This window comes from Mus caroli, unplaced genomic scaffold (genome assembly GCF_978045245.1).
Source record: "Mus caroli unplaced genomic scaffold, Mus_caroli_1 scaffold_20, whole genome shotgun sequence".
NCBI classification, from domain to species: Eukaryota; Metazoa; Chordata; class Mammalia; order Rodentia; family Muridae; genus Mus; species Mus caroli.
In genome coordinates, this window is record NW_028227275.1 from 57,832,906 (window position 1) to 57,854,779 (window position 21,874).

Sequence of the window (21,874 nt, forward strand, 5' to 3'; positions counted from 1 at the left end):
GCATGAGGGCTCATCATGCCTGTTATTTCATTAGGCAGCTGAGAGTCAGCTGGAGTGAAGCTACTGTGAGGCAGGGCAAGAACAAGCAAGCCACGGCCACCATTTCCATCCTATCTGTCAGTGGAGAGTTCAAAGAAAGAGCAACAAGAAGAGCTGCAGCTGCTGTCTGGGCCTGACTCCTGGCAGAGCAGCAGAGTCTGTCAGGAAGGGTGGCAAACCTGGGGCCATGGAGATCAGCAGGGCACAAAATTTGATGTTGCACTGAATGAGGTGTCGTGTGGTGAAGAGGATGTCCAGCCTGGCACTAGTCACATGGCTTGTGTGTGCTGAGAGCAGGGCACTGACATGAAGGGTAACAGTCTGAGAACAGGTTTCAAGTTGTTTATTTATCTGCATAATACAGTCTCGGTGGTAGCAGAAATATGTGCACAAACAATTCAGAGTAAAAAAAGTCTAAGTTTATCCCATTGGGTATTAATGTACATGGATTTCACAGCTCTAAATCTACCTGCACCCCAATACCCCACAGACGGCTGCTGTCTCCCAGTGACATCAGATGGGAAGCAGCTTCATAGGGCTATGGGCAGAAGCCCGAGTTCCAGGCCAGGCAGAGGGAAGGCAAGAAGGGGTGAGGAAGCTAGCTCCACTGCTCCTCCCAGGAAGCTGGAGCTATAAAGCACACCCAGTTAGGACACTGAAGTTATGGCCAGTCAGTGGTGCTGGTCCATGTAGTCATGCGTACACAAGCACAGGAGGGCTGCAGCTACCACCTGCAGATGCATACCCGCAGTCAAGTGTACCCTGTACAGAAACAGCTGGTTGCCCATCCATAGACCCCACAACTCAGGCTCCTCCTGTTGAGCTACTTCACAGTATATCTGTTCACTTGCCCTTCAGAAGTGTCTCCAACACATTGTCAGACTGTCACCTTCAAAGCCTGGTCACAATTGTGTTGCAGCACATTAATATCCTAAGTCAGCACTTGGAGTACCCACACAGCACTGCTCTGCCCAGCTGGGGCCGTAAATGGCTGAAAGCTGTAGGCATGCAGCCAAAAGGCCTTCAGTTTAGGCGGGTTCTGAGCTATTGCACTATAGTACTATATTTCTGCTTCCAATCATGGTTCAGAGTCCTAGTGAGAGTGTAAACAAAGATGAAAGAAATGTTACTCCACTTTAATATAGTCTGTAGTATCATACACATCGGTGCTCAGTAGTGAGACAGACGTCCAGGCCTTCTGCCCAGGGCAGTGGTCACAGCAGCGCTCCACTGAGGGCCTGGTGCAGCCGCCTCCCGCAGTCTAGTGGTGAAGAGTGGAGCCATCCATTCACACCCCAAGCTTCCTCTTCTGGTCAAAGTAGGCCTCAAATCTGGCTTGGGCATATTCCTGGGAGAGACCAAACAGAGTACTTCATTGTCGGGTATACTCATGCCACAGAGCATGTGTAGAGGTCAAGGGACAACTTGCAAGGGACAGTTCTCCTTCCACCATGTGGGCACTAGATTACTCATCAAAAGCTTGGTGGCAGAAGCCTTCACCTGCTGAGCCAAGTTGCTGACTTGAAAACCTGCTTTAAATATCCAAATGTTTCCTGTCTTTACCTCATGGCATCATTACCAAACCTCCCACCTAATCATCCATCTAGTATGAGAGGGACCTGTCCCAAGAAAGAGTCTCATGTCAAGGACAGCTCCTATGGTCCTGGAGTGAGGCAATTGTAATGTTGAGAAGGGCCTGCAGAGCTGCACTGCCTTGGTGCCACTAGGTCATCCAATGCCCAAATCAAGCTCACACCCCACAGCTCTCTCTTCCTTGCAGTTGGGAGAATTGCCCCTGAAACATACCATGTACCCAAATTCAATGGATGAAATCTTGGCCTGTACAATGGACCAAAGTCCCCAGAGGAAATGAGAGGCAAGGGCAAATCTGCAATCACAAATGTGAGAAGCACATAAGTCATTTGAGGTCAGTCAGGGAATCAAAGAGGTCATCTTAAACCCCAGCCATGCTATCAGACATCTTTCTTATGCTTTAAGTGCTGCCTTAGCCCTTTTGCAGGACTGTATGTGAAAGGACTGGAGTCTTTCCACCTCTGGCCAGCTACGGGAATACTTACTGGTGTGAATATACCCAGCTGCCTGGCAGGGCACACAGAACACTGGGGTGGCCATGCTCTGCTACAAGAACCACCAGCTGACAGTAGCCCCTGAAAACCTGCCCCGTGCACTCAGCAGGAAGCTGTTCCCTGAGCAGGATTCTCTAGCCCACACTCACCCACAACTTTCCAGAGCTCCTGCTAGAGTTGAAATAATAGATGAGTGGAGCCATAATCATGTTTCCAGCCTCTCTTTGCAAAGACACAAACCAAACACCACTGACTGACAACTGGTTATACTTGTCAACACAGAGCAAGGAAAAGCTTACCTGTTGACTTCAAGCAACATGTCTTCTTTTATAGCAGACTGCTCTTCACTACTGAGGCTTTCAAAATCATTTTGGAATGTAGTCAAGTAACTGGAAATAAAATGGAGCTTAAAAAAGAATTAGCTATGTTAGGATGGATGACTGTTAAAAACACTGCCAATAGTAGCTGCACACCTATCATACACTGCCACTGCCTTTGTGTGGCCAGAAGAGAACGGCAAGGCCAAGATGGCTTCTGACCCTAAGGCCCACGGATGGCATTTATCCAGTAGCTTTCATTAGGTAGGGTATACAACATGAGCATCACAAAGTAACACTGCTCAAGGGGGCTGGAGAGGACCACTGGCTACTCTTTAAAAGGACCTAGGTTTGGTTCCATAAGGTGGTTTACAACCTTCTGAAGCTCTAGTCCCAGGGGAACCAATGCCCTCTTCTGATCTCTACAGGCATTATATACACATAGTGAACTGACATTCACACAGACAAAACAAGAAGTCCAGAAGGCTATACCACTGCCTCCGAAGTGCTGGGATTAAAGGCGTGCGACACCACGCCCGGCTCAAATAATGTTTTTGAATATAAGCAAAATGGTTTTTCTAACCATGCCAAAATTTAAGCAGCGCCACCGTGTGGCCGGAGTTCGGCTGAGTAGCACAGCACAGTACTCATTCTAGCATGCAAGAAAAAGACCCACATGGGCACGTCTTTGTTTTGTTTTTTTCTGTAATGAGAAAATATCTTTTAAAAACAAGCATGGGCCAGGGTTGGTGGAGCACGCCTTTAATCCCAGCACTCGGGAGGCAGTGGCAGGCAGATTTCTGAGTTCGAGACCAGCCTAGTCCACAGATTGAGTTCCAGGACAGCTAAGGCTACACAGAAAAACCAAAAACGAATTAGTTGAAAAACTAAACTAAATAAATAAATAAGAAAGAACGATGAGTGTGTCATCAATACAAATGCTTCTCCTACCTGTTGTTTCCGGGAAGGATACTTCTGAATGTTCGCTCTGAAGAAAGGATACTTCTCATAGGTATAATCATACATCCATTCACAGAAATGATTTCCAATGTCAAATCCCCTGAAAGAGAGGACAATTCAGGCAAGGGATAAGGCACTGCAGGCCCTGCAGGCTCCCTGAGCAGAACGGGAAAAAGCTAAGTGAGGGCTGGGGACCGGCTCCACCGTGAACGAGGAGAGCACTTGCTGCTGCTCTTGCAGAGGACCCGTGTCAGGCAGCTCACAATTGCCTGCTAATCTCAGGCCTCTTCTGGCCTCCAAGTGCCCTCAGTACTAGGCATAGGCACACATGTAGTGCGCATACATACATACATACATACATACATACACAAAGTATATTAAAAGCTGAATGGCTGAATCAGCCTTAAACGGGACCTCTGACCCCCAAGGTAGGTTTCCAGCATAGATCTGCCCAGTCTAGGCAATAGCTCATATGGGCTTTCTGGGGTAATAAACTGCCCCAACATAGGAGTATGGTACTGTTAATTACACACAGTCAATTTGGTAAGCAACAGAACCACAGCAGATGGAGAACCAAAGGTGCTACGTGAATGCTACTTACTTGGGCACCTGAGCACAGTGCTTCTGTGGCAATCAGTGCTCAAGTCAGGAGAAAAATCTTGGCAGTCCAAAGGAAGAGGCAAACTTAAACTGCTTGTGAGTGCCTGCTCTAACTGCATGGGAAAGCTGTGCTAACTTGCCTCAGGAAGTGTGGAGGCTTTTTTCTTAGTATGCTGTTTGAGCCTATACTTGCTCTGTATGACAATAATGTAATGATACTGACACTGGCATTTGACTATAACACATTACCTGTAATTGTAACTGCTGTATTCAAAGTCAATGAGCATCAGCTTCCGCTTTTCAGAATTTTCCTGGTCTTCCAACAATAAGATATTACCTACAAAAGATTTGGGTGACAAGACATTTTATAACACAAGGCTCGACCCTTGCCAGCTGAGTGTGATTTTCACCCCAAATGATTTCAGCTTTGGTCCTAAAGACATCATGGGCATACAGAGTACAAGCTTTCTCATGGTAGCGGCCTAGCTCTAAGCAGGAGGGCTCCAGGACCACCTGTTCCTACTCCCTGTCCTTCGGGCTCTCTGCAAAATTACAGAATAGAGCCAGACCTCAGCTACTATCTGGAGCAGTACTTCCCAAAAGCTTCACAGAGCATCTGTTAGAGTGCATCTGGTTTCCTTATCTCAATCTCCCAGAGCCTTGGAATTGGGTTGCTATCATCAACTGCCCAACTGGGGCCCAACTGATTGTCCCTGCATGCTATCCAACCCAAGAAGATCAGAGACAATGAATGCCCTCTGACTTTTCCTGCAGCGGGTGGTGAGAGGGCCTGGAGCCACACCTTGCTGGTTCTGGCTCCTCTCCCCGAGGTTTCTGACACAAGTAGTTTCTAGGTTTGGCAGTGTGTTTCCTGATGCTTCCATGATGATGAAATCGACAATAGGAGGAAGACACCCAAAATTGTATAAGATAATACAATCCTGTCCTTTCTATCTTTTCTACACTTGGCCATCAGACAGGTGACTTGGTCCAGACTCCTCTCTGGTGATGATCTGCACACTTCATCACCATGGGGACCTGGTGTGGCTGTGCCTAACAGGCAAAGCTGTTGCTGAGATTTCTATATCCTGCTCTACCCCACTAGTGGGCAAGCCAGGATCAGCTAATCGGAAAAGTACTTTAGCTCAAATTAATGGCTTATTTATGAGGTGGGCTGGAGAGATGGCTCAGTGGGTTAAGAGTACTGACTGCTTTTCCAGGTCTTGAGCTCAAGGATCCACGCAGCAGTCAATGGAAACAGAGCAAACATTAGATGGAACTAAGGGAGTCTTTGGAAAGAGTTGGGGGAAGGATTAAAGGACCTGAAGAGGATATGGACTCCACAGGAAGACCAACAGTCAATTAACCTGGATCCTTGGGGACTCCTAGACACTGAACCACCAAGCAAAGAGCAAGCATAGGCTGGACCTAGGCCCCCTGCACATATGTAGCAGACATGTAACATGGTCTTCATTTAGGTCTCCCAACAACTGGAGTAGGGGCTGTCCCTGAACCTGTTGCCTTCCTGTGAGTCCTGCTCCCCTAAATGTGCTGCTTATCTGGCCTCAGTGGGAGAGGCTGTGCCTAGTCCTGCAGTTACTTGATGTGCCAGGGTGGGGTGGTACCTGGGAGGGGGTGGAGGGTACTTCTCTCTTTTCAAAGGAGAGTTGGGGGGAATGGAGACAGGAGCTGTGTGAGGGGGGAACTGGGACGAGGGGGGCTGATATTAGGGTGTAGAGTAAATAAATTAAAGAAGAAAAAACCAGTTGCCTTGGTCATGGAGTTTCTTCACAGCAATAAAACCCTAACTGAGACCCAGGAAAAAAACAGTAAAATTCCCTAACAGCAGCAATATGCTTTACTGTAATTTTTAAGTTAAACAGCCCGAGTCTTCCGTGGTGTGTGGGCATTTTGTGGGAAGGTGGTCTGAGTAAGTTGTACAGAGCCTATACAATCTGGGTCTTCTGCTTTGCAGCCTAAAGTAGGACTATCTACCACAAGGAGTTACATACAAACAGACACATGTGGTTTCACCCCAACTCCTAGTTTAAAGACAATTTTTTTCAGATTTTTCTAATATATGTATTTTTAATATTGTAAATGTAAGCAATACTTATTCATTCTTTAAGAACTTGCTTTTCTAACTATTATCCAGAAGGTTTTCTTTGGTACAAAGTTCTAGCTCATTTTTGTGCTAAACTTCACTTGCTGGCTGCATCTTATTTCAATGTACTTAGTACACCTGTGCTGTCGTCTTGCATGCTTCACACACATACATCAATGGTCTTCTAAATATAATACAAACTTCATCTTTAGCATGCAATGGCAATTCTTACCTTCTTGACAGTCATTATGACAAAATACAACTGGAGATCTAGTATACTGCAGCAATGACCTGGAAAAAGAAAGCCTCACTGTTACCCATGGAATTCAGTAAGGGGAATGCATACGCTCATGTGGCCATCACAGAGTCTGCATTCCAACCCAGCACACCCATTCACATCCAGGAAACCATGTGTCGTTATATGTCTCAGCAGAGAACCCACTCAGCATCTCTGCACTACAAGCTTTTCCCACTGGACTACTGTGCACTCTCCTGGAACACAGCTGCTCCTCATGAGCCTAACCACTGACTTCTAGAATGGTTTCCTTCACAGCATGTGCCAGAACTAGACAATTGCTTTCTATCCTAATAAAGGAAGAGTTCCTTAAAGGTCTTGGCACCATTTCCACCTGGCATAGCACACAGGCCTGCACCTAGCCTCACCAGGAGGACACAACAGGGGTTTCTGCTCAGAAACCAATCTCAAGAGCTTACGTTTAGCCTCCCACCTCCCTGGCCTACTACCTCTACCCATCACTCCTGTTCTAGGTAAAAACACCTCACTTGACCTTGGACATTCAGGGTTGGAGATGTGGCACAATGATTAAGCTCACTTACTTACTTACTTGTAGAGGATATTGAGTTCATGAGTTCAGATTTAAAAATAAAAATAACATCTTTCAAAGACAAATTCACCCTGCCCACCCACAAAAGCCAGCTGTCGTCACACACATACACCTTTGATCCCTGCACAGAGACAGAGGCAGTCTGATCTCTAGAGTTTGAGGTCAACATGGTCAACAAAGTGAGTTCTAGGACATCCAAGTGTCAGGAAAAGAAAAAAAGAAAAAGACAGACTCCCAGGTTTAATCCATCCTGTTTACCAGGACTTACTCCTGAGAGAGCATTTATTCTGTAGATGAGGAGCTACCACAGCAGGGTAGGGGACAGAAGGCTACACTTACCTCAGGTTCTCGAGCTCGAGAGGCAGGTTGTAAGAGAGGAACTTGTGCAGTTGCTGAACTCTGGTCTCCCTGCTGAATTTGAGTCTTAGTACTTGATTCAGGTATCTGCCATAGGAAGGACAAAGACCAGTGCAAAGCTAAGCAGGCATATTCTTAGGCCTCATTCAAGCACCCAACTCTAGTCAGTTCCAGTCCCAAGGAAGCCCAGTTTCTCTAGGAACGAGGGAGGGGATGGTTGGACCTCAGTACTCAGGGAAGCTAGCTTTCCACCCACCCACCCACCCACCCGATAGCAATTTTGCAAACAAGTCTTCACTCTTGGTCCAGGAATTGATTGATACATGCAAGAAAGACTTATTCATGCGCCACACACTACAAGTAACCGCATGCACAACCAATGACCACCCTGGCAGATGAAGGGACGGACGCACTCACGTCTGTTACTGCCAAAGTCACCAAGGGTAAGAGTAATGAGGGTCAAGTAACCTCCACACTTACTTTTCCATTGTTCCAAAAAGCCATTTTGGTTCCTTATTGAATGGCATTTTCATACCATGGAATGTGGCCATTTTCTCAGCTATTTCTGTAGAAATATCTGGTAAACATAACTCTTCAGTGTCCAATCGCCGGCTCTGGAAACAGGAATCAGGAACCGCCATTTATGCATGCAACCTAACAACTGTACTGAGACCACACCACCTTGGAACCAGGAACCAGTTAGAATAAGTTATTATGAAAGTCTCACCCAGTGCAAAAAATGTTCTTAAGTAGCCCAGCATGGTGGTGCATGCCTTTAATCCCAATAACTCAAGAGCCGACAGCAGGCAGGTCTGTGAGTTCAAGGCCAGTCTGCTTTTACATAATGAGACCCTGCCTTCTAAAAAAGGAAGACACAGCATCTCCACAGGTGGTGACCATTGGGTGCCATGCACTTGTGTGGAGAGGAGCACTGGGTACGCTGAGAAGAGTGTACAGTCTCAGAGCAGGGTGTACAGAGAGGAGCAGGTCTATTTCGTTAAGAATCTAAGGAAGTTTCTCCTATAATGAACAAGAAACACCATTCATGTGACATGTGATAGATTTCTACAGCTACAGCTCACGTTATCACTTGTCAAAACTGGTAGCTGAACATCTTCCTATCAGGGAGGCCCTAGGTTCAAGAGGGCCACCAACTGCAGCTGCTGTTTGGGTTGCTATGGAGCAGATGTCAGTGTGACAACTAGGTAGAAAGGTGGGCATGGAGGTCAAATCCTAGCCTGTAGACATTGTGCTGACCCCTGATATGGCCTGAGGCCTGGCTATTCCTGACAGCCCTTCCACAGGGTGTTCAAGGAATCCTGTGGTCTAGAATATCCTTTTGGCTTCTCCCCACAAGCTGCACTTCTGCAGGTCTCAAGGTGTGGTCTCCCTAAAGGTACAAAGCAGCAGGTACAGGGTAGGATGAAGTGCTGCCAGTCAGAGAGATCCTGCTCAAAATTTTGCTTCAACTTCAAAGATATTAAGGTAGGCATGGGACTTCATTCCTCAGTGCCTTGTTTCCTGTTGTATAGAATAGGAATGATATTCAGCTCTCTCAAGAGCTGCTTCCAGAGGGAAGACAATGGCCTACCTAATCCAGGGTAAATCTCAACAATTGGAGGTGTCTCACACTTAAACCCAAGAACCATGCATGGAACTTAGTTCTCAGTTCTGGAATCCTTTCCAAGGCATTCTCAACAAGGCACGCACGAGACTTGACTGCCAGATACTTTGGACTTCTGAGGACAGCTCACGAGGCTTTAAAAATGCCACTTCAGATACTTAACACTTATCAAAAGGAACGTACTCCCAGAAACATGTCCTTAGGCCACTGTAACAACACAGTGTTCTGAGGAAAGCTAGGTAGTTTAAGCCTATCACACCCATATGTTTTAACCTGTTGCTCCAAGGGCTGCAAGGAACAAAACAGCACAAGATTAGATCAAGCACAAGAGAAGAATGATGCAACCAAGAGATTCAGGGCCACTCCTCTACAGCTGCTGCCAGACTGACACACACAGCATACTCTTGCTTTAAGATGGCGTCTCACTGTTTCACCTGCAGTTCACTATGTAGACCAGGATGTGGCCTCCAAGTACAGATATCATCCTACTTTTGCTTCCTGCGTGCTGGGATTAATGGCGTGCACCACCATGCCCAGCCTTCTTGCTTGTTTTTAGACGGGGTCTCAACTGAAGGCCTTGGATTTAGGATGATTCTTTTGCCTCAGCCTGCTGAGATAACACGTGTGAGCCACCAGTCTGGCTTAACATTCTTTCTATGTAGAAGAAATACACTCATAATATGACAATAAAAAGTATAGCACATAAGCAAGGAACCCACTCATTAATTATCAAGTATTATGTACTATATATAACCATGTGTGCTATATATTTTTCTTTTTTTTTTAAAGATTTATTTATTTATTATATGTAAGTACACTGTAGCTGTCCTCAGACACTCCAGAAGAGGGCGCCAGATCTCGTTACGGATGGTTGTTAGCCACCATGTGGTTGCTGGGATTTGAACTCTGGACCTCTGGAAGAGCAGTCGGGTGCTCTTACCCACTGAGCCATCTCACCAGCCCGCTGTATATGTTTCTTTTGTTTTTGGTGAGACTAATATATATTTGTTTATTTGGATGACTATGCCTATATAGGAAAGAAAGAAGCTAAGATATATACCAAAAAAGACAAAAACAATAAAAGAGTCTCATGTAGCCAAGGCTGCCTTAAACCTTCCAATGTAGCACAGTATGAAATCCCCAGCCTTCACCGCCCATGTGCTGGTATTAGATGTGCACCAGTTTGTATAACAGACCTGAAGAATTACTTACTTAAAGTGCCCCAATTTTCAGTCTTTATCTAGCTTGGAACTTTCTATATAGACCAACCTGTCCTCTTAACTCAGGTATCAGCCTGCCACTTCTTCATAGGTGCTGGGATTAAAGGAGGGTTCACTGTGTCCTACATGTTCTAAGAAATTCTGTATGTTTTGGGTTTCACTGTAATGCAAGGCTTTGAGTCTCAATAGTTTTCTGCATCCATTTGTGTCTATGAGTTCCTTATATGGTTGGTCAACCTGATCCATGGTTCACAGTCTCCCTGCTCCCTCCCTTTGGAGATTTGATTAAAGATTTCCCATCTAAGCCCAGCAGTGGTGGTATACATCTTTAGTCCCAGCACTTGGGATGCAAAAAGCAGGCAGATCTGAGTTCAAAGACAAAGAAGAGGGAAGAAAGGAGGAGGAAGAAGAGGAGGAGGAGCAGGAGGAGAAGGTAAGATTTCCCACTTGTTTCAGTGTAAGCGCTGTAAAAAATTTCTGTGTGTGTGTGTGTATGGTGTGCGTGCACACTTATTTTTTAAATTTTGTTAAAGATTTATTTTTATGTTTTGCCTGCATGTATGTCTATCACATGGGTGCCTGGTGTCCAAAAAGGCCAGAAGAAAATGTTGGATCTCTTGGAATGGAGCAACAGATTCTACTTGTGAGCCACCATGTGGGTGCTGGGAAATTAAAACCCAGGTTCTCTGGGAGAGACTGAGAATTTTATCTGGATGTGTATTTGTGCACAATGTACATGCCCTGGTGCCCATGGAGGTCAGAAGAAGGCACTGGACCGAGCCAGTACTGAGAAGTGAACCCAGATCCTCAAAAGAGCAACAAGAGCTCTTGACTGCTGAGCTACCTTCCATTTAGTATTTCCCACATTTATAAACCCCACAATTAGTATTTCAAATGACATTTAATATTCTTATTTTGCCACAAGAAGGAAAGGGAGTCCACCCTGTTGTGATTTCCATAATCTTACCGGGATAAACTGCTCCAGTCGGCCTTGGGGAAAGATGCCATAGAGTTTTGGCCCAAGTGACCTCTCTGCAAGAATGGCAAACATAACACTCTCCAGAACCATCGCCTCAGCCCCCTAGAACAGATGGCAACAGAGCAGGTATTAGTGTTTTCCTAGACAGGAAGTGCTAGCTCAGGAGCAGGGTCCTCCAGGCTGCTAGGCCTTCTTTGGCATGGGCAATGATTCTCCTCTGAGCAATGATCCCTCCCTCCATCCCTCAGTAACCCCCTTCACACACACACACACACACACACACACACACACACACACACACACACACACACACACAGGACTTACACAGGATCTAGCTCACAGCATTATACTATATAGATGATGTTTAAAATTAAATTTAAGACACTAGTTTCAAAAACACAATTTTCCCTTCAAGTAATGTTAAGAATAAAAAGGTCTCTAACCCAATACATTGCATACTAATACTCTGTAAAAAATGCTTTAAGACAAATAAAAAAATTGGTATCTTATTTCAAAAGTTGTGTTCATGCTATTTGTTTTGAGAAAAGTCTCGGGTAGCCCAGAGTGGCCATGAACTATGCAGCAGATGGTTTCTCCTGCCTCTGCTGGGATTACAGACATCCTATGCAAGAACTATTCCAACCCGTGCAGTCCTAAGTGCCTGTAGTTATCCTATGTTACTATATTCACTGTATCTTAGGGAGACAGCTACTGGGCTATCCACTAACAGAAGTCCTTTCTCAAGTCAAATGGTATTCTTCAAAGCAAGTCACTTTATAGACTGGCTTATTAAGGGCCACTGCTTTTTATTGTGTCTATTCACTTTACAACATAACTGTGTGGAGTCTCACCCTTGGCCTCTAACCAAAGACAACAACATCCATTCTGATGAAGATGACTTAAGTGCCCCTCCACTGAATACCCGGTGAGCTTGAACCTTGTCTGTGGATTCTAGTTTTGAATTTCAATTCTTGTCTCTGTTACATTAAAGCCATTATGCTCTTCTAAAGAAGAGCATAAAGATTTATTTTATTGTATGAGTGTTTGTCTGCATAAATATACGTGCAGTGTGCGTGCCCGGTGCTTGAGGAAGTCAGAAGGCACTGGATTCTTTGGAAGTGGAGTTCTGGATGGTTCAAGTTACTGTGTGGATACTAGGAACTGAACCTGGGTCCTGGAAGCACAAGTGCTCTTAGCCACTCAAGCGTCTCTCTAGCCTCCTCCCTTCATCTTCTAGCTTTAATCCTAATAACTCATAGAACTATGACTTAAAAAACCACCTTTCCCCCCAATTTATAGTCATTCCTGTCATCCTGAAAACAGCAAATTAGGTAGGGTATGTGTGTGAGTTGTCATCTGATAAGCGTAGTGGGTGTAAGGGCCTTTGGCTCTCTGAGAGCCTTGTTCATTTATTGTCTTAGGTCCTAGCTCAGATACCATCTTAAATTTCACAACTTTATTTTCTACAGTCAGGCAGTTCTATGCCACGGAGCCCGTGTGGAGGTCAGTGGGTAACTCTTGGGGGTCAGTGCTCTCCTATTATATTACCTCATAGGCTTCTCTCCTATTATATTACCTCATAGGCTTCTCTCCTATTATATTACCTCATAGGCTTCTCTCCTATTATATTACCTCATAGGCTTCTCTCCTACTACCTCATAGGCTTCTCTCCTATTACCTCATAGGCTTCTCTCCTATTACCTCATAGGCTTCTCTCCTATTACCTCATAGGCTTCTCTCCTATTACCTCATAGGCTTCTCTCCTATTATATTACCTCATAGGCTTCTCTCCTATTACCTCATAGGCTTCTCTCCTATTACCTCATAGGCTTCTCTCCTATTACCTCATAGGCTTCTCTCCTACTACCTCATAGGCTTCTCTCCTATTACCTCATAGGCTTCTCTCCTATTACCTCATAGGCTTCTCTCAGACTCAGGGAGCCAGACCTGTGCTAGAGCCTCCACCTGTCAAGTGTCTCACTTGGCCCCAATCCCACACCGACAGGGATAGGTGTGTGTGTGCACACTCTCGGTGCACATCCCCCCTAAAATCCACCTTCTTCCCAGCTTTCAGGTGATTATGATCGCTCTTTGTTTTTGTTTTTGTTTTGTTTTTAAGAGACAGGGTTTCTTTATGTAGCCCTGGCTGCCCTGAAACTTGCTCTGTAGACCAGGCTGGCCTCAAACTCAGAGATTTGATCACCTTTTGTTATGAAATATGCTATGTGTGAAAACAATCCCAGATAATCATGCTTAAAGCATTCACATTACAAAACTCAGGGGTTGAATTCACAAACCAGCTCATTAGGCAATGGCAGAATGCCACAGCTGACAAGACAAAGGGACGAAATGCTGTTTCCAAAGCCGTCAAAGCACACAAAATCATAAGTCAGTCACTTTCCCTTCTGTGTGGACAAGTGCTTGTTCCTAATCCCTACAATTACTGTAATCTTGTATAATCCCCATATTAGTCTAATTATACCCTGTGAGGCTCAATCTCTCTTTATTAGTTGCAAGTGTGTGTGTTTGACAATATAGATATTAATTTGTTCAGACTATAAGGAATTGGGTATCGCATGGACTTGTATCTTTTTTACAACACCGAATACCTAGAGGATCAGCAGATGAAATGTTCTTATTGCTCAACTAACCCTCGTAACACATTGGTTTAGGAGGGACAGTTACTGCAGCCCTGTCTGACCTGAAGCCCGATACTGCAGAGACTCTCAGGGGAGCTCAAGCGAAGGCCCTCAAGGTGTCCTCTGCTGTAGTCCTCTCCCCTGTAGGCTGGGAGCAGTCTCCTCGGCGCCTCCTACAGTGGAAACTGCAAAAGCAAGCAGAGCCTGACCATAACTGAACAAGAGGGTCCTGGAGTAGGCAATCTCCCAGGTATGGCTCCCTGTAGCTCTATGTCATCTGCAGAACTCCCCCTCCCCCACACCCACATTCTAACTTTCAGTATAATTTTTAAGCTCTTTCTGTTTAAAAATCCAGACTTTTGTTATGATTAAAATTTGTTTTCCAACTTCCCACACTGCAGAGTGATTACAATGACCATGAGGGTTCAACTCCGTCGGAAATGTTAAATTTTGTACTTTTCTTTTCCTTGTGGCAGTCTTAAGTAGCACTTGTTGACCTTGATCTTGTTATAGCTAACCCTGAAATTCTGACCTTCCTTCCTGCTGGGATTAAAGTGTGAACCACCATGCCCAGTTCTTGCAATGCTTGCTGATGGAATCCAGGGTTTTGTACACCATATGCAAGCACTGTCCACATAAAAAGAAAAAAAATTAGCGAAGAGAAACGAGAGAAGAGAGAGAGAATGTGCTTGTTTGTGGCTCCTACATGCCACAATATGGGGGTCAGAGGACAACTTTCAGGAGTTGGTATTCTCTTTCCATCATGTGGGCACTGGGGATTGAACTCGGGTGGTTAGGCTTTGTGGTAAGTTGACTTTACTCGATGAGCCATCTTGCCAGCCCTTTCTGGTTGGTTTTGAGACAAAACCTTTGCATTATTGTCCAAGCTACTCTTAAACTTCCAATCTCCCTGTACCTCCTGCATCAGCTTCTCTAGTGACACAACACTTGACCTCACATGTTAGATTAAAAGTAAGTTTCAGTACCTGCCTATGTGCATGGCAGGACTGGCACTGGTACAATATCTTACCTAGACTCTTGCAGAACCCATTAACCTGCACACACATGTGGGGCCCAGACAGAGATAAGCAAGCAAGCCCCTGATGCTCTCCCTGGTGGCTATGTGAAGCAACACAACAGTGATCAGAACAAACAGGGCGTGGGCCCCAGCCCCTCGCTCCATGTCATCCACTGGGCCAGTCACAGGCCAGTGCTACCTTCTTGGAGAAATCAATACCTTACCTTAGTTTCAAAAATAAAACATTCATTCATTCATTCAAAACACAAAATGTTTGATAAATATTCAGCATTGTGCCAAATATCAGGGAACCAAAGAGTAAGCGCCATCAGGCCCTGTCTGTATGGCTCACAAAGAGAAAGAACTAGGAAATGACTAAATGAACTACAGACGGAGTCAGGGCCATGAAAGGACACAAGGTGGGTTATTACAGACAGGTTATGAAAGGGCAGTGATTTCCAGACAACACTGAACTGAAGTGCAGGGTGCAAATGGGCTGAGTTCTGATGGAGGAAGTCTGGAGCAGTTAAGGAAGTAAGAGAGTGGTTACTCAATTGGGCAACCAGGACAGTCAGGAGCAGTCTGTGGGACAGACAGGAACATGTGAAGCAATATACATTGAAACCTTATACACTAAGCAAACTCTCGGAGCAAAAGAGAAACTGGCTTATTCCTGAGAACTAGCTCTCTACAGCAATGGTCTTGAAGCAATCACAACAATAAGAGCCCTGAGGGCCCAGGAAATATCAAGGAAGGGAAAGTGGAAAGAGTGTATTAGCCAGGAGATGAGGGGGAACACTGCAACAAGCTGTCTTCATGACGTGGCATGGCTGTTACACTTGAGAGCTCACAGCACCTGTGGTTTTCTACATTAAGACCTGCACAAAATCAAGCCAGTCAGCATTCCAGAGTGGAGGGCAGTGGTTGTTACATGGTACCATTCTGGCTGAGGGGTTGTTAGCAGTTATTGGCAGTGAACGGTTTCTGTGGAAAGGAGAGTCAATTTTCTCCAAGTATGTGGCCCTGGCTGGTTGCCATGTTCTAATGGATGGCCCACATCTATCTGTGTGCATGTTGGCAGTACCAACTTTAATACTCTCTTCTGACCTCTGAGAGCACTAGGCATGCACATGGGGCACTTGCAAGCAAATCACCCACAGACAAAAATACAAAAAATACAAATACAAAGAAAAAGTTCCTAAAATTAGCATTTACCCATCAACAAATACAACCAAACAGTATACACATCAACTCTCACCCTCACAACAGCATAATGTTTCCTGATTTTTTTCTACTCTATTTCATTTAGAAAGCAAGCTGGGTGTAACATACACATCCTAGTCCCTGATAAGACTACTGTGTTTAGGCAACATACTGAAACTTTGCTTTCTAAACTCACCCTCCCACCCCCAAACCAAACATGCTAAGGTTTCACATAACATTTCACACCACTTGCAAAGAACTGACGCAAATATGGGCAGTGGGAAGAAGCAGCCAAGGGAGAAGAGGAGGCAAGATGGCTGCCTTTATAGAAAAAGGAGCTATAGATGCTACTGAGGGTCCAATTAGAGGAAAGCAAAATGCCTGCTGATTTGGCAATGTACAAGTTGCTAGTGATAAAAACTAGAGCTTCACGCCGGACGGTGATGGCGCACGCCCTTAATCCCAGAACTTGGGAGGCAGAGGCAGGTGGATTTCTGAGTCCGAGGCCAGCCTGGTCTACAGAATAAGTTCCACGTCAGCCAGGGCTATACAGAGAAACCCTGTCTCCAAAAAAACAAAAAACAAAACAAAACAAAAACTAGAGCTTCAGGAGTGATGGGTATATGGATAGATAGGAAAGGGTGAACAAAAGAGAGGCATCTAGATGGGTGAAAGAACAAACTTATACTTTTCATTATCTCTATAAAGTTTTAGTTCTGTAGGGGAGAACCCAGTCAGTAAAAGGTTTGCCATGTATGTGTGAAACTTTGGTTCCTAGAACTTATATGAAAAAACTGGGCATGGTGGGTGCTCTTGCTGTCATGATGTCAGGCAAGCACTATACCACTAAGCTATAGCCTCAGCTTGCTTTTTCCTTTTTAAAAAAGGTAAGACAAAGATTCCCTCCATAGGGGTTGCCAGTGGAAGGTAGCACAAAAGAGAAGGGGTTGGAATAGAAGATGTCAGATAAGGGATGAGCAGCCTAAGAATGAGTTTCATACTTCATACCTAGGGTGGGACAGGAAAGCTGGAGAGAAAACAGATACCTGAAACAGACCTTAGAACCCAAGGCAAACCTGAGTGTGAGGCTTAGCAGGCTGCCAGGCAGCAAGCACTGCTGAGGTGGAACACCAGCTCTCTCTCCCAAATGTGAGATTCTCTAGAGTGCATTAGCTCGGGCTGTGGAGTGCAGTGCAATAAAGGCAAGCATGGGGGTTCGGCTAGGTTCAGCATGGTAGGGGTTACAGGACTGTCAATCAGAAGAAAGCACTGAGGCTATATGGAGGGAATGCCAGTGGAGAATATTCATGGAGGGGACAATGTCTGCACTACAGACCTCCAAGAAGTCAAAGTAACTGCTTAAGACCCACATGACAGAGGGTTCCTCCCACTTCTGTCAGGACACACAGACACAGAGAGGACATTAGAAGGAATAATTGGAAAAGCTCAGGAGGGCCAGCCACAGAACGATGACAGGGGTCAGAAGGGACGCCAACATGTTACAGAATCTTAGCATAATGAGGCAAGAAGCAGACAGCCCACAGACCAGGATGAAGGCTGGGGTTTCTCTTGTTAAATGTTTGGATGCAAAATGGAAGAAGCAGGAGACAGCAGCACTTGTGAACAGCTAGATAGAAAATGTCCTCTGCAGAGGGCATGAAGGGATGACCTGTGGGCTCTGGAGCAATAGTGAGAAGAGGAGGACAATTATTATTTTGGCATTTATATATGCACGTGTTTGTATGTGTGTGCATGCACATGTAGAGGTCAGAAGATAAATTTTGAGTTCTTTCCTTCCACTATGTGGATCTGGGGATAAAACAGGTGGCAATGAGGAATGGAAACCAACTCTCCCACACTCTGTAACTAACTCTGTACATGCCAACCCCAAATCACAGGCAAAGTCAGATCCCTGTAGAGCGGGTCCTGAGAAGGAAGGTGAGGGACAGCTGTGATTGTCTGTCTTTGAGGATGGCAGCTGAAACCCAAGAGAGGAATGAACAAGAATGTGGGTGCCAGCAGGCAAAGCAGCAAATTTCTGGGACAGGAGACTCTACTACTGGGTTGCTACTGCAGCTGCAACCTGACAGGGAAAGCAGGAAGCACCAGCTTACAGTCCAGAACCTTCCAGGGGTGGCCAGCTGGCCATGCGACATTGATCATCTTGTGCACACAAGTGCCCCTTCCCTGTAAGTCTAAATACACAGGAGAATCGTCACTAGGTGCCCACACTCCACAGCTCATTTCACATCTGGAGTCTCAAGTTCCCTCGAATGCATATGTCTCGGTGTCATTGGCTCCATTTCAGAATCTGGGAAGAAACCTTTCCAACCTGGCTACCAAACCCAGGACAAGCACTGCCACTTCCTAGGGGCAAGAGTACCAGTCAGACAACCAGGCAATGATCTGCTTCCTAATGATGGCGAGACACTGCCAGGGGAGACAGATGCCTCTACAGCAGAGTATCAGGCATTATTACCTAAGTCTGCTTCTCAAACACTGCTTAGAAATTGTCACTACAGACAATTCGACTCCCTAACCTAAGGAGTCAGGAAGCTCCTTGCGGCTCAGCCTTAGTGAGCTGGTTCCAACTGGTCCAGAGCCCTTCTTTTGAAAAAGAGTACAGAAACCACAATTCGGCAGGTAGGGCTGACCACCACCAGTTTACAGCTCATGCAAATGAGAAGGGACTTACTTACTTGAAATTCATTTTCATTCTGAGCTTGTTCGGATCCCTCTTTATTACAGGACCTCTATGAATGAGAAAAAGCAAACACTTCCGGTGAGATGGAGCACTCTAAGCAGACACTAACTTTGCAACCACAGAATGGGTGTTCACAAAACACCTCAGATATTTAACAAGGGCTTTTGGCCCCCCAGGTGACCAGCATAGTCTAAAGGCACCAGCAGTCTCCAGCACTTGTGCCAAAACCTTCAAATGCTTCATCTTTTTACAAGGAAAGGGATGTACTGCTGAGACCAAATAGCTGTGCCTCTCATGGCTGTCCCCATGTACCTTTCACAAGTTCACTGTTAGAGGAAAGTCACTAGAGAGTGCTCTCTTCCAATCAGGCCGTCTAAAGCTCTGCCTGAATTAGCTATGTGGTTCTCTCAACCGAACCTGCAAAACAGGAATGTGAACACGCCTGTGGAGGGCTGCAGGCAGCAAACAGCATGGACAGAGGACAGCACGCAGCAGATGATAAAGCATGTGAGCTCTACGCACCTGCCACTTGCCCAGACTAGCCCTTTGTTCCAACCAGTCGAAGTTCTATCTCATCTGTTCCTCTTATATACAGAGGACTGTGCATTTAACAAAGCCCTAGGATTAGCTCATAACTGCCACATTATATCAGTTTCCTTTATGAAATTGCAAATTACTGGCAACCAGGCTTCTAACAATAAAAACAGACTGGATCATCGACTGGGGCTAAGAGCTTGGGCTATTTCTTAAAGCTCCCCCCACCCCAAGTGCTTTAAATGGAAACACTGTCTTAATAATGGGAAGGGAAAAATAAAATCAGAATATAAGAGTTTTGTCAAAATTGTACAATCAGCTGCCTTCAAAACTGTTATCTTACAATTACATCAGGTTTACTTGAGCCAAACCCAAAAGGTATCCTGTAAAGGAAACCTCCATTGAAGAATTTTAAGCTAACAGATTCTTGAACAGCCCATAAAAAACATACCTTGCCATTCCACAGCTTTATCAAAAACACCTGTACCAAGGGTGGAAAGTGTGGACAGGAAAAAAAATGCCACGTTAAGCAACACCGGCTACTCTAGCAGCATTCAAAAGACCCTGTGATAAAGCAAGGGCTCTCACAATCATATGCCAATAACATTCCAACAGATGTCTTAATGTGTTTCGTATAAAAGGTACATTTATCTTACTTCTTTATAAAAGCAGACAGTGTAAACATCCATGTTCATAAAACTATGTGCAAGAGGCTCCTAACACTGGTGCTTACATGTAGGAACACACCATGCGGGTGAGTACATCTCTAACAGAGCAGTAAGTACATACATGGCTGCTACTTTCATCTGTGTAATCTGCATTTCTCTGATGAAAATCTACATGTTACAGGTTAAATCCCGTTACAATGAAAGGTACAAAAGCCAAACTATACCAAGAGCCCTTGCCCTTTGCTGACAGTGTGAGGAGACTCGGGGATTAGAAAGTTTTACCGCTTCTTATACACAGAGCACTCTGGCACTGGCCCCATTGTTTTGGTATCGCCCAACAGTTTATCTCAAGGGATCTATGGGTTCCTCATGAATGACAGGCTCTGCTTTTTTACTGTTAGTGCTCCCTCAAAGCACACATAAACAATCCTGATGCTTCTTTGCTGTGGCTGGTGTAGGCAGCCACATGGTAGTGCCTCAGAGCTGACTCAGGTTGGGGGAACTGACTGCATGTCAATCAGGAGACCCAATGGGGTCTTCAAGGAAAGTTATGAACAAAACAAGTTCTATGGTCTGATAGTAACATACTAATACACTGTAGAAAGTCAGGACAAATGAAGAATTTTCACATTCTCTGATCTTTGCTGTAACGGGATTTGACCTGTACAAAACCCTAAGTGACTATGGTTATTCCTAGGCTGTTCCTGCTCTAACTGTATCTTAGGGAAACAGTTAACAGGTTGTTAGCTAACAGAAGTCCTTTCCCTGTCTAATGGTGCTCTCCAAACACTTTACCTAAAAATACAAACTACCTTAGTCCCAAAACTGCTCCTTTTAAAGATATTGTTAACAATACCAGGACATAAATTCCATTGCTCCTTTCCCACACCCACTCACCCCATCCTGTTCCAAGTGGAACCTATGATCTATACCATAAGAGCACCATCACAAAGACAAGATGGACTTCTGTAGTCCCATGTTCTATTTCCTCAGTACAGAATGAGCTGGAACTGGGGAGAAAGGACAGGAAATCTCAAAGCAGGAAGAGAGATGGGCCATGAACTTGTATAAAGGCAGACACCGGCTAGGGTGCACCAGCCGACACCTACTCTGTGTGGGAGTCCCAAAGACTGTCCAGACAGAGAGCAAATTAGGAATTTAGAATGTGTACTAATTTATGTTATTGACACAACTTTATTTAAGGCAGGTATTAAAATACTTTGTTTAAACATTGAGTACAACTTTACATTTTCCTCCAACTAACTTGAAAGTTACCCAAATTTTAATATTAGTTATTTTATTATCTATGTGTGTGCTGGAGGTCAGAGAGCCATCTTTGGCAATTAGCTCTCTCCTTCCACTGTGGTTCCAGAGATACAGTTCAGGCTATCAGGTTAGTATGGCAAATGCTTTTATTCACTAAGCCTCTCAATGGCCCTATATAATATCTATTTATGTGCAGTCTTACAATTTTTTATTCTATGCTTTTATTTTTAATCATGTGTGTTTGAATGTGGCTATGAACACGTGTGTCTGATGACTGTTGGATCCCCTGAAAAAAAAAAAGGAAATGTGGGCTGGAGAGATGGCTCAGCAGTTAAGAGCATTGCTCTTCCACAGGTCCACAGGGTTGAGTTTAAATCCCAGCAACCACATGGTGGCTCACATCTATCCGTAATAAGATCTGATGCCTTCTTCTGGGGTGTCTGAAGACAGTGACAGTGTACTCACATATAATAAATAACTCCTTAAAAAAAAAAAAAAAAGAAAGCCCAGCCTGATCTACAAAGAGTTCCGGGACAGCCAGGGCTATACAGAGAAACCCTGTCTCGAAAAACCAAACAACAGCAAACAAGAGAGAGGAGAGGAGAGGAGAGGAGAGGAGAGGAGAGGAGAGGAGAGGAGAGGAGAGGAGAGAGAAGAGAAGAGAAGAGAAGAGAAGAGAAGAGAAGAGAAGAGAAGAGAAGAGAAGAGAA

The 21,874-nt window shown here is 45.0% G+C and overlaps 1 protein-coding gene across 3 annotated transcripts in view; it reads right to left on the bottom strand.

Moving 5' to 3' along the window:
* Positions 1 to 366: 366 nt before the first annotated feature.
* The window catches only part of Chka (choline kinase alpha), a 39,540-nt gene continuing 18,032 nt past the window's right edge, over positions 367 to 21,874 (bottom strand). The window contains exons 3-13 of one of the 3 annotated variants that reach the window (XM_085833926.1): positions 19,682 to 19,711; positions 18,692 to 18,745; positions 11,121 to 11,234; positions 7,790 to 7,923; positions 7,292 to 7,396; positions 6,340 to 6,398; positions 4,253 to 4,340; positions 3,395 to 3,503; positions 2,426 to 2,532; positions 1,846 to 1,927; positions 367 to 1,387 (exon numbers count right to left, since the gene is read on the bottom strand). In XM_085833926.1, coding sequence (XP_085690052.1) covers positions 1,328 to 1,387; positions 1,846 to 1,927; positions 2,426 to 2,532; positions 3,395 to 3,503; positions 4,253 to 4,340; positions 6,340 to 6,398; positions 7,292 to 7,396; positions 7,790 to 7,923; positions 11,121 to 11,234; positions 18,692 to 18,745; positions 19,682 to 19,711 — 942 coding nt within the window. In that variant the 3' untranslated portion in view covers positions 367 to 1,327. The remainder of the gene's footprint in view (positions 1,388 to 1,845; positions 1,928 to 2,425; positions 2,533 to 3,394; positions 3,504 to 4,252; positions 4,341 to 6,339; positions 6,399 to 7,291; positions 7,397 to 7,789; positions 7,924 to 11,120; positions 11,235 to 18,691; positions 18,746 to 19,681; positions 19,712 to 21,874) is intronic. The other 2 variants (XM_021151494.2, XM_021151495.2) reach the window with 2 other exon arrangements.